Source organism: Anabas testudineus, chromosome 5, assembly GCF_900324465.2.
Source record: "Anabas testudineus chromosome 5, fAnaTes1.2, whole genome shotgun sequence".
NCBI classification, from domain to species: Eukaryota; Metazoa; Chordata; class Actinopteri; order Anabantiformes; family Anabantidae; genus Anabas; species Anabas testudineus.
This window is the reverse complement of record NC_046614.1, coordinates 24,674,079-24,686,300: the sequence shown is the minus strand read 5'-3', so window position 1 is coordinate 24,686,300 and position 12,222 is coordinate 24,674,079. Positions and strand designations below refer to the sequence as shown.

At 37.5% G+C, this 12,222-nt stretch overlaps 1 protein-coding gene and 1 long non-coding RNA gene across 2 annotated transcripts; one reads left to right on the top strand and one right to left on the bottom strand.

Moving 5' to 3' along the window:
- Positions 1 to 370: 370 nt before the first annotated feature.
- Positions 371 to 6,340, bottom strand: LOC113154790 (immunoglobulin superfamily member 11-like). The gene is made up of 4 exons (XM_026349171.1): positions 6,211 to 6,340; positions 2,955 to 3,272; positions 1,165 to 1,473; positions 371 to 585 (listed from the first exon to the last, which is right to left on the bottom strand). Exons 1-4 carry the CDS (start codon positions 6,311 to 6,313, stop codon positions 494 to 496), a joined length of 822 nt encoding a protein of 273 aa, XP_026204956.1. The 5' UTR covers positions 6,314 to 6,340; the 3' UTR covers positions 371 to 493.
- On the top strand, positions 5,610 to 6,554 carry LOC117152855. The gene is made up of 2 exons (XR_004463379.1): positions 5,610 to 6,054; positions 6,223 to 6,554. It is a non-coding gene; the product is annotated as an uncharacterized LOC117152855 (long non-coding RNA).
- The last annotated feature ends 5,668 nt before the right edge of the window (positions 6,555 to 12,222 follow it).

Here is a 12,222-nt window from a genome sequence, read left to right as displayed (position 1 = left end):
TGGATTGATTGATTGCTTCTGTGGACAGGTCTCTTTTATACAGGTAACGAGCTGAGAGGGCTGCCAATGTCAGCTCGTTACCTGTATAAGATCCACCTGGGAGCTAGAGATCTTGCTGACGGATAGGGGATCAAATACTTATTTCCTTCATGGAAATGCAAATTAATTTATAACTCTTTTTGAAACGCATTTTTCTGGATTTTTTTTGTCATTGTTGTGTCTCACTGTTCAAATAAACCTACCATTGAAATTATAGCCTGATCATTTCTTGTAGGGGCAAACCGTACCACAATCAGGGGTGAGATTAAATAATTGCCTCATTACTTACTGGAATCTACCATACAGAGAAAACAATAAATTAGATTGATTCTGTTTTTTTCATTAATCGTTTCCTGATTTAATCATTTTACAACATTAAGTAAAATCCACAGACCCAATAAGATCTGTCAGTGTTTGTTTTACACTAATGTGATAGAAATGTATCAGCTCCTTGTTATCTTGGTATTTTATACAGTTTAATACTAGATGTTTTTAGGAGACAGAAACATAAAAAGGTAAATGAGCTGTAAGAGGTTAATTTATCACCTAAAAGACAAAAGAAAAACAAAACAAAACAGTTTGTTAGGTTGTTACGTGATCATCAACTGTGCAAACAGGTAACACTGAAGGATAAACAGGAATCAGTTCAACAGACATCCATCAACAGCAGTTTTATGATCAAGTGTGTGACTGAGATAAACTAGTTTGTCAAACTAGTTAAAAGTGGTTAGTTGTGACTAAGCAGACACTAGTGAAGAGACACTGACTATTCAAGTGAGGATAAAAGCACATTTTCACTTATTCCAGTCTCTTGTGTCTCATATTGCTCAGGACAGAGAAATTTAAATCCTCTTTTCCTGCCTACACCCGACAGTCACTGTGTGAAGTGAGTGTCTGATGGATTTCTGTGTTTGTAAGATGAGGGTTTGAAGATAAACTGAAATCCTCAGGTTTTAATAAAATAATCTGCAACATGTCACAAACATCATCCGTGTTTAATACAGAGGGAATCATTCCAGATGTGGATGCAGCTGTGATGATGTGTTTTCTATTAGACAAGAGTCCAACTGAGACTTTTAAACTAGTTTCATCATAAACAGTCAGCTGTTTTATCAAAGTACTCACCAACAACAAGTAGGATGTGTAATGTTTCGTTGCGGTCTGGAAATTCACAGGTGTAGTTTCCACTGTCGGCCTCTTTTGTATTATTGATTTTTATGGAGGCGTTACCGTTCTTCAGTTGATCTTTAAAAAGTGAAACACGACCATGGAACTGGTCATCTCTTATTCCAAGTTCAGTCCCCTCATACAGTAACACGTCCATGTGACCATCTTTCTTCCACTCAAAGTGGTCTTCTTTAATGTCCTTCTTGGATCTGGGGGAACAGGGTAAAATCACACTGTTCCCTTCTTTCACTTTGATGATCAACGGCACTGGAAAATAATATCATGCATTAATATGTTGTTTTATTAATGTAATGTTCTATTCTGTTTGTTTACATACAACATACTTATTCTGATATTCTGACACTGATGAACTAAAATAATTTAAAAACTGATCATTTGAATAATTTGAAATTTTTTAGAAAATGTTTAAGTTGTTGAGCAAATTCTTTTTCTGTCAGATCAGTTTATAACAACAAATTGTCCCTTCTTGTCCTATTTGAACTAAAGTTAAAATTAAATATCTGTCCAATGTTCACTCTGTGTTTTATTTTTTCATTTTCATTCATGAACATTCAACAGAAAACATTACACCCATCAGGTGAAACAAAACATGACAAAGTCTTTAAAGGGGATATAAACAGAACGGCAGTGGACTGACTCTACAGACCTCACTCTGTTTGTAGATGAAGCTGTGTCAGAGTCAGAGCTTCAGTCTGTGCAGAGAAGCTGTGAAATACAATGACTGATTTAATCTAATCTGTAAATTTGAGACGTGACTGGTTAAATCATAAATTTGTCATCACTGATTAAAAACTCAAATGTGTTTCATTGTAACCTGTAGACCTGGTGTTTTATTCTAAGTTCCTGTTTATCATCCTGATGTCTCTTCATGTTCTAGTGTGGATCAATAGCCTTTTCTGAGGTTCTCTGTAGAACATGTTCATCTGTTGTAGGAGGAACATCAAGTTAGCAGCTGGACATATTTACTGTTTGTTCAACTGTGGTTGGAAACTTTTAAACTTTACCTTTATTGTTAATAGAAATATTTAATCTGTTGTAATAATTGATCAGATTCTGATTCTGAGATTAGATTTTTTTTGTGGTTGTCTTAACGTTTCCTGTTGTTAGTTTGATTTTGTTTAATAAAGTTTGTACCATTGGAGATAAACGTCTTCTTTACCATCAGGTGTTCATCACCACCTGCTGTGTCTCAGTGTCACATCATGACTCCATATTCTGGATATTAAACTTAAAATATTCTAGATTTTCCTTCTGGATCCTTTTGTCCTTGATGCTTCGTTTCCTTCTCACACGACCACTGTTCTCTGGTTCCTCTGCTGTTTTCTTCACAGTTACAGTCATTTGAGCTCCTTTAGTCAATTTATCTGCAGCTTTGTTTCCTTCAGTAAACAGCTACAAGCTGATCTGGACTCTTTGTCCTGATTTTAAACTGTTTCAATCTGAACTAATCTCTACTTTAACTGGTTTAACCTCCTCTAACCACTGATGATCTGTGAAGTTTCTTTGACAGTCAAAGAGTCAGAATAGATCAAATCTGTTAGAAGCTCAAATTATTTAATCATGATCTGTAACGTGTCACGAAGATCAAACATGACTGATTCAGAGGAAATTATTCAGATGTGGTTGTAGGTTTGGAGATGAGGTTCTACCAGATGTGTTGGACTATTTAACAAACGTTCATCAGAGACTCATCAGTTAATAATCAGCTGTTTTATAAAAGTACTCACCAACCAGAAGCTGAATGGGGAATGATTGGTTTGTCTGAAGTTTTCCAATTTCACAGGTGTAGTCTCCACTGTCAAACAGCTCTGTATTCTTGATTTCTATGGAGGCGTTACCGTGCTGCAGTTCACTGGTATAAAGTGAGACACGACCTGTGAACTGTTGATCTTGACCTGATAACAACAGTTCACCCTCATACAGGAACACCTCCTTCTGACCATCTTTCCTCCACTCAATCCTCTTTGATGTTACGTCCTCCTCGGTGCTGGTGGAACAGGGTAAAGTTGCATCACTTCCTTCTGTCACCTTGACGATTTGTAGATCTGTAAATTAAAATCAAGTATTAATCAGGTTGTTTACACACAGAGGTTCAGTCGGACATGAAGGAGTTAGCTGTCATCATCATATAATCCTTCAGAGTCTCCTGTTAACTGGATTCACAGAACTTCAACATTGTAGATCTGAACATTTTTACCTATATCTGCAATTTTTCACAACTTGACACTTTTTTCTGATGCATGAAGGAAACAAATTTACAGTGAAGACATTTATTAACTAATTTAAATGAACTAATACAGAAACAGGTCCTGTTGATATTTTCATCATGAATTTAAACCCTCAGGTGGAGAAAAGAGGCAGAAAAGGAACCAGTGGAGAGGTTTGTTGTCTTTTCTAACATAAAAATGCTTTTTAACACTAGAAGTCCCACAGAGCAGCCATTTGGCTTTTCTACCTACAAAACCCACCGGCCAGCCGATGGGCTGGAAGGCTTTTAGCTAATATCCTGAACCAGGTGTGAGCGATACTTCTGTTACAAGGTGCACCACAGGTGGCCATGCTGAGCCACTTCAACGAAACTTGTGATTCACTTTGCCATCTTAGGGAGAGATCAACACACATCTCTCCCCACTGGGACAACTGGGGTCTTTGCCAAGACATGGGAGGACATTGCAAATGTACTTGGATTTCAAGTCGCAAGCCACTCAAAACTTGATCCCAAACTTTTTAGGCTGTTCTTCAATATTCAAGATTCAAAAAACTTTAGTACAGTTTGCAGTTGTTCTCAAAACAGATAAAGAATGGGAACCACAACCAGGAAAGATCAAACACCAACATAAATAAACATAACCAATAACATCAATACAAAAAACTAAATTTATGTACAGAATTTGTAAAATAGATGAATGTAAATGGGTCAGTATATGTATACGACCCAACTATCACTTCCCCCACCCCACGGGATCAGCTTCTCAAAAGCCTTCATAATGTGTGATGTCAGAGCCACTGATCTGAAGTCATTGAGGACTCTGGGACGTGGCGTCTTATTCACAAGGCACGACTTTTTCCACCCTAGAGGGACTCTCTCCAGATGCAGGCTGAGGTTGAAGATGTGTTGGAGAACAACACATAGCTGAGGAGCACAGGCTTTCAGCACCCTTGGGCTGATTCCATCAGGACCTGCAGCCTTTGTGGGGTTAGGGTTAGGGTTAGGGTTGTGCAGCTCTCTTCTCACCTGAGATTGTTAGGGTGGTGACTGAGTCGTGTGGGGGAGGGACTGAGGAGCAGATAGTGAACTGAAGTGGGCTCTGTGGCTCAGCCTGGAATCGATTGAAGAAATTATTCAATTCATTGGCTCGGTCAACAGTCCCCACAGTCTCCTGGCTGCTGGACTTGTAGCCAGTGATGGTCCTCATGCCCCTCCAAACCTCCCTGGCGTTGTTTTGTTGAACGCTATATTCCATGTGATGCAGTTGGTGACAAACGATCCCCACACACCAGAAATTGCAGTAAACCTGTCTGTCTTTGCTTAGCACGTAGTGATGGAACCTTGGTAAACCCCCACAAGATGACAATTACAATAAATGCCATTAGTTCAGGGAGGGCCATGAACATGCAATGGGAAAGTCAAATTATATCACAAATGCGTGCATAGATACTAATAAGAATTCCAATATCTCCTCCTCTGGATCTGAATATTGTCTGAAATATCTTCCTAAATAAAAAGATGCAACTAAAGCAGAAAAATGTTGTGCACTTCAAATGGCAGTGAATGTCTGCTAAGGTGCCCAAACAAAAAAGTAGAAAAGACAAAAGAAAAAAGGCAGAGTAGATGTTTTGGGCACTCCACTCTGACTTTTCTGTATTTTCCCTTTCTTGTTTGAAAATAAAATATAAAATAGGAAATATATGAAATGAAATCCTAGTGAGACCCTGCATGCCAATGTGAAATTTGTTCAATCAAGTCCTCTGCTTGCTATACGTGAACGATCCTCTGCCAGCGATCTTCTCAACACAGTTAGCAGCCCTCCCTCCCCCACACAATCAAACAAACCCCCATGAAAAGCCTGGGACTTCTAGTGTTAAATCCTACTGGGGACTGTTTTTTATCAAAAAGACTCTTTCTGCTGTTTTGGAGACTCTGACGTGAAAACATGTATCGTTGTACATTTACTGTCCCAAAGTAAACTTTACATACTGATACTGTAAAAAGCACCTTTTAAATATACTGGACACATAAACAACTTATAAATGAAAACTGTGAGGAAAAGAAAGAAATCTGCAATTTTCTAAATACAAGTTTAACTGTAACAGTGATTTGTTAATTCTGTGAAAACTATTTCTAATTCAAATTATTTATTTCAAATTATTTTCTAAAGCTCCAGGTTCAGTGATAAAGAAACCAGGTCCTGAGAAGCACAGAGACAGGAAGAATAAACAGGGCTCAACTTTCTCTGTGGTTTCTTCCTATTGAACTAATTCACTGATCAGTGAACAGAGTGGTTCTGATTGACAGGAGTCAGAACCCGTTTCTATCAGAACCTGCTGCTGATCAGACTCCATCTGCAGACTGGTCTCAGCTGAACCTCAGTCCACCACTGAAACCACCCTGAGCTGAGTCATGATAACGATACAAACCAATGATCAGTGTTATTATTCATATTAATCTTCAATATTCGCTTTGAGACCAAGAACAGTTTCTTCAAACACTTCCTGCTTCTTCTTTACAGGAAGGAGACGACGCCCTGAGATCATCCACCGTAAAACTAAACGGACCAAATACAGCTGAGAAACCGGATGAATCCAAGTGTAACTGATCACAAACAGGTTTAATATCGATCTAATACTAAACTGATTTAATATTCATCTGATTTAATATGAATCTTATTTAATATTCATCTTATTTAATATCGACCGTCACTGACGCAGTTTCCTGACGTTTCATAGAAATGATCTGATCGGTTTAAATAAAGATGTTCTTACTGTTTCCATCAGCAAACGTTGTTCCAGACACAGTGAGGAGACAGAGACACAGCAGAGGAAGAAGCTCCATCTCTACAGGACTCATGTGGACAGTGAGCAGCATCTCAGCATCAGTCGGACGAACAGCAGCGTTCACTGCGACACTGACTCATCCACTGTTTCAGTTTCGGTTTTACAGCTTCCGACTTCAGGTGGTGTTTAGTTTAGAGACCAGGACGGTTCTCCAGGACTGATAAAGATGATTTATTTATTATTTGTAATAATCTGAGTTGAAACTAAATCTCTGTCCTTCAGCTGTTGTTGGACTTTAAACATATTAATAAATAATGTGGGAATTTTAAAACACTACAGTTAAAAGACTGAAGTACTTTAGTGCTTTAAGACAGTTTTATAATTAATAAGACGAAAAGTCAGGCTTTTAATTTGAAGGACAGGCTCCCTCAGTGAGTCCAAGTTCCCAGAACCAGGAGGTCCAGTAAACAATTCATGCTGCTCCATGCAGGAAGGTTCACAGGAAATTGGAACTGCTCAGTGTGAGAGGATTAAAGTGTTTGAACTCTGATGTCTTTGTGTTTCTGTGCTGCCTCCTCCTGGTTCTGCTGCAGTAAAACAGGAAGTTTCTTCTTAACTTAAGACCTATTCAGCAGTTTTTACAGTAAATCCACTGAACAGCTGTCAGCAGCAAACTTCAGGAAGCGTCTGAGTGAAAAACCTCCTGCTGGTTCAGTGGATGTTTCTTAAACCATCTATTAGATCTAAACACAGTTTGACAGTGTAAATGATGCAGGTAGAGTCTGGATGAGAGTAGATGTGTTTATGTGGAGTAATAAACACTAATAATACAGAGGTCTGTGGTGTTGGGAACCATTCAGCTCTTCACAGCTTTGTCAGGAGCTCAGCAGGTGGGAACCAGGGGACAGGTGCATTCTGGGTAACATAGTCCTTTATAACCTTGATCTCCAGGTTACTACAGCAGCTGACTTAACAAGGTCAGTGACATTAATTAGCTTCAGATAGTTTTCCAACCTTCAAATAAACCTGATGACGTTTCTACAACATTCTGCATTTGCTCATATCATCTTTGTGTTTTATAACTTTACTATTTTAGAGCAACTTTAAACATATTTACAGCACATATAATAAAATAATATAATCCAACTTCAGCTCTCTGATCTGAACAAACACCAGATGTTGTTTCTAATGTTCATGAACTACATGTCAGTTTATTTTGGAGCCAGGTTCCTCAGAGGTTCTAAAGTTGCTCAATACAAACAATCTCCAACTTTAGAGACCCTTGATTCAGATAATAAAAAAATTACAACAGAAATAACATTAAATTAAATTTACAGATAAACTTTAGAATGAACAGAGCAGAAAAAAATCCAGCTGTGAACTACATTCAGGATGTAGACACACCCAGACTGAATGAAGTCTGCTACACTGGTTCTTATTTAATCTGAATAAAACAAACATTTGAAGTTAAACATTTACTTCAGGTAAAAGGAACTCTCAGGTTTTATTTTCTTTCTTTGAGTGTTTTAATGGTTATTCTTACCCTCAGTAAATACGTTTTTTATGATTTATTTAACATTTGCAAAGAAAGAATCAAGAACTGAACGCTGAAGTTTAAAAGAAACATAAATGCTTTTATAGTTTAACGATTCATCTCTGGTGGAAGTTTTCACTTGTTAATTATTAACAATATTAAATCATGGTTGATTCATCATTACAAAGCGACTCAGTAAAAACTATTACTGAAAAGCACATTAGGTGACGGACACATGAAAATCCTTTGGAGTATTTGTTCAGTTTATAGTTCACTGTACTGTACAGACTCTGGACTAACACCTTTAAATACAAACCAGGGAATTCTTGTCCCAAATAATGTCAATAATTCATATATGAAAAACAAAAATTCACCTTATGTTTAATTCAGCTGCAAAATATTCACATTAATACAGATACAGCAGGTTTATTCTAGTGGGAAACACTTGAACTCATTCACAGAGGACAGAACACGGTTTCTTTCAGTTTTCACGAGTGAGATTTAGAATTTAACGGTTTTAGTGCCACTCGGTTCATCAACACGTCACATTATTCACATTTTACCTGGAGTCATAAGTCTGCAGGTTGTTTACAGCAGGTTTTACAGAGCAGCTGAGATTTTTGTTTGGTCAGAACCTAAAAAAGCTACAGAGTGGGTAATATATATATAACACATTGTTTATTTCACACAATTTCAACCGTTTTTAACACTGGTCTTATTTTTTTTAATGTCTGTTAAGAAATTTAGACTGTTTTTAGATATAAGTAGATATTTTCAGAATTTTTGTCACATGCTTTAACACTAAATTCTTTTTGCACTGAAAAGAAGATTTTGGCTAATTTAACTCAGTAAAATCTTCACTTTAGCACAACGTAAACTTTGGATGTATTTTCTACTGACTGTGGATTTTGATTTCTCTTACAGGAACTATTACAGCAATAAAATACATTTATTTAATTCTAAATATGAGCATGTGAGTATTAAGACCTGAAAATATAGATATTTATATAATATGTATGTATTTTACCAACATGTAAAAGGTTTTTTTTTGACTGCACTGATGAACTCAGACACACAGTACAATCCACAGAGCTCAGTGCAGATCTGAGGAAAGGACGGTTGATTTACACAGTCACAAATATCTCTTGAAGACGAAACTGGTTTGAAGAGTCAGGAACAAACCACTAACCACTATGAAATCATTTAAAGTCCAATACTGATAATGTCATGTCCACGGTGAGTGTGTGTAAACTAGTTTAGAATAATATAAAAAGTCAGACATTACAAATTAAGACAAGACTGACAAGAAAATAACATCTTAGCTGAATTTACAGTAATAACGATGAACAGCTGCTAAATGGTTACACGAGAACTGGCCAAATCAATTCACTTTGAAAAACCTTATATTAAATAAATGAATAAATGTTCACACTTCACCATGTGGCCCCTCCTACTGATTCAGTAAGGTCCGTCTACAGGAAAGAAAAAAAAAAAAAACAGACAAACAATTATCTTAATATCAGTTTCAATGATTTTACTGATCTTTTTATTTGTCCAATGTTTTTACACCAGGGTTAATCCTGACATTTAAATCTGTATTAAAAGTGTCACATTTACGTATATATGATCTTTATCAATCCACCTTAACATGATGATAAAGATTCATTAATTCACCACCTGCACCGTTCTGCTCTACTTTTTTTTTTTCTCACCTGACACCGTAATGGATGTGGAATTAATCTATTCATAAAGTCCAACAATAATGTTAAATTTGACTTGTACTTTTGTTTCTCGGTTAAACTGAATCCATCTTCAGCATCTAACTTTACTATTGCAAACACATTAACAAGGTAAGAAAACAGTTGTTCCTGACTGTTCAGCTTCATGTTTTATAAAATCGATTTAATTGATTTTGACAGCAAATGAAAGACTGAAACAGAAACTGAGTCAGGACCAGTTCAGGAGTCAGACTAGAGAGATCTGTAGGTTCTGATCACAAGACTGGAACCTGCTGTAAAATAATTAATAAATATTATTTATCTTTAATTTATGATTAAACTCAGTCTCATTACTACTTAGTTTGTGCTCATTGGACAGATCACTGATTAATCCTATATCATATATTTACTGAACTCTCTCCACTTATTACAATATGTCAGTGTCTCTTGTTTTAATCAACAAATACCAAACCTGATATTTCAAGTATTTAAGATATAACCAATCAGATCATTGGAGTCAGAGATGTTGTAGTTAAATTAGGTCTCAGTGGAGTTTTTAGATAAAAACCAACTGTTTTATATCTCAGACGAGAAAAGATAAAAAATAATCCCAACATAAGATAGTTACAACAAATCAGTTTTATGGTCGGATTTGCTAAAAAAAAAAAAAACCTCTTTTCAAACTTACCTGTGTGGCTGTGTTTTTTGCAACAACAAACTGTCAAACAAATCATTCCGAGCCCAATCAGAACTCCACCAACAATAACAATGATTTTGCCTGTGCTCATTCCTGAAACAAAAAAAGTGAAACTCAGAATGTAAATGTGGATCAAGAACAGAACCCTGGTCCTGGTTTACAGTGGATAAAGATAATATTTATAATAACAAAGTATTTGTAGATTAAAACTTCAACAGGAGAAAATTCAGCAGAAACATTGATGATAAATTATTGAAAATTATTTTACTCCAAAAATGAACAAATTATATTTAGTAAGTAAAATAAAATATGTAAATATGTAGAATCCCAGTGTAATAATTAATAAACTGTGTTAAACATTATATTTATAGTCAAAATTCTGGATCAACTAAAATCCGTGTTTATTAAATTTTTCCTTTTAAACAAATAAAATCTTAAAAAGATTGTCAGTGAAATTGTATTTTTAGAAGATGTTAAAGACAACATGATTATTTATTTTAATTTCTATCTACAGTCATGCTGTGATTCCACTCCATTTCTCCAGTTACACTGTTGAGGTTAATTACTGTACCAATAAATACTAATAAATAAAAACTGATTAACAACAACTACACTTCTTCTTCTCTTTTGTCTTTTCCCATCAGGGGTCGCCACAGTGAATCATCCTTTTCCATCTCACTCTATCATGAACATCTTCTACCCTAACACTAGCCAACCTCATGTCCTCTGTTAAGACATCCATATATCTCCTCTTTGGTCGTCCTCTTGCCCTCCTGCCTGGCAGCTCCATCTCCAACATCCATCTACCAATATATTCACTATCCCTCCTCTGAACATGTCCAAACCATCTCAGTCTGGCCTCTCTGACTTTGTCGCTAACACAGGCAACGTGAGCCGTCCCTCTGATGTACTCGTTCCTTATTCTGTCTAACCTGGTCACTCCTAAGGAGAACCTCAACATCTTCATCTCTGCTACCTCCATCTCAGCCTCTTGTCTCTGTCTCACTGCTACCGTCTCTAACCCATAGAGCAGAGCTGGTCTCACCACTGTCTTGTACACCTTTCCTTTGAGTCTTGCTGACACCCTTCTGTCACACAACACTCCTGACACTTTCCTCCACCCGCTCCAACCTGCCTGCACTCGCCTCTTCACCTCTTTTCCACACTCCCCATCACACTGAACTGTTGACCCCAAGTACTTAAACTCCTGCACCTTCTTCACCTCAGCCCCCTGTAACCTAACGCTTCTACCTTGATCCCTCTCGTTCAGACACATGTATTCTGTCTTACTACGACTGACCTTCATGCCTCTTCTTTCCAGAGCAAACCTCCACCTCTCTAGCTGTTCCTCTACCTGCTCTCTACTCTCACTGCAAATCACAATGTCATCCGCAAACATCATTGTCCAGGGAGATTCCTGTCTCTCTGCACACTCTCCTGGGTTGTTAGCACCTTTCCATCTCTGTCCTTAATCACCCTTACCTGTTGCACATCCTTCCCATCTCTATCTCTCTGTCTGGCTAGCCTGTACAAGTCCTTCTCTCCTTCCTTTGTGTCTAACCTGTCTTACAGCTCATCGTAAGCTTTCTGTTTGGCCTTTGCCACCTCCCTCTTCACTCTACACTGCACTTCCTTGTACTCCTGTCTACTTTCCTCAGTCCTTTCTACATCCCACTTCCTTTTAGCTAACCTCTTCCTCTGGACGCATTCCTGTACTTCCTCATTCCACCTAAGTACTCCTACCTCCACTTCTGTATGTCACTCTATGTTCCTCTCACTTCTGGAAGTAAGTGTTGACTACAGCCATTTCCATCCTCTTAGCAAAGTCCACCACCATCTGTCCTTCCAGATTCCTTTCCTTCACACCAAACCTGCCCATCACCTCCTCATCACCTCTGTTGCCCTCACCAACATGCCCATTGAAGTCTGCTCCAACAACAACTCTCTCTCCTCTGGGGATACTCTCTATGACCTCATCAAACTCACTCCAGAATCTCTCCTTCTCTTCTAACTCACAGCCAGCTTGTGGCGCATACCCACTGACTACATTC

Coding starts and splice junctions, on each gene's coding strand:
- LOC113154790 (XM_026349171.1), bottom strand. CDS start 6,313: ATGCTGCTCACTGTCCACATGAGTCCTGTAGAGATGGAGCTTCTTCCT. Junction 3,273..6,210: donor AACGTTTGCTGATGGAAACA/GTAAGAACATCT, acceptor TTTAATTTACAG/ATCTACAAATCGTCAAGGTG. Junction 586..1,164: donor ACACATCCTACTTGTTGTTG/GTGAGTACTTTG, acceptor TTTGTCTTTTAG/GTGATAAATTAACCTCTTAC.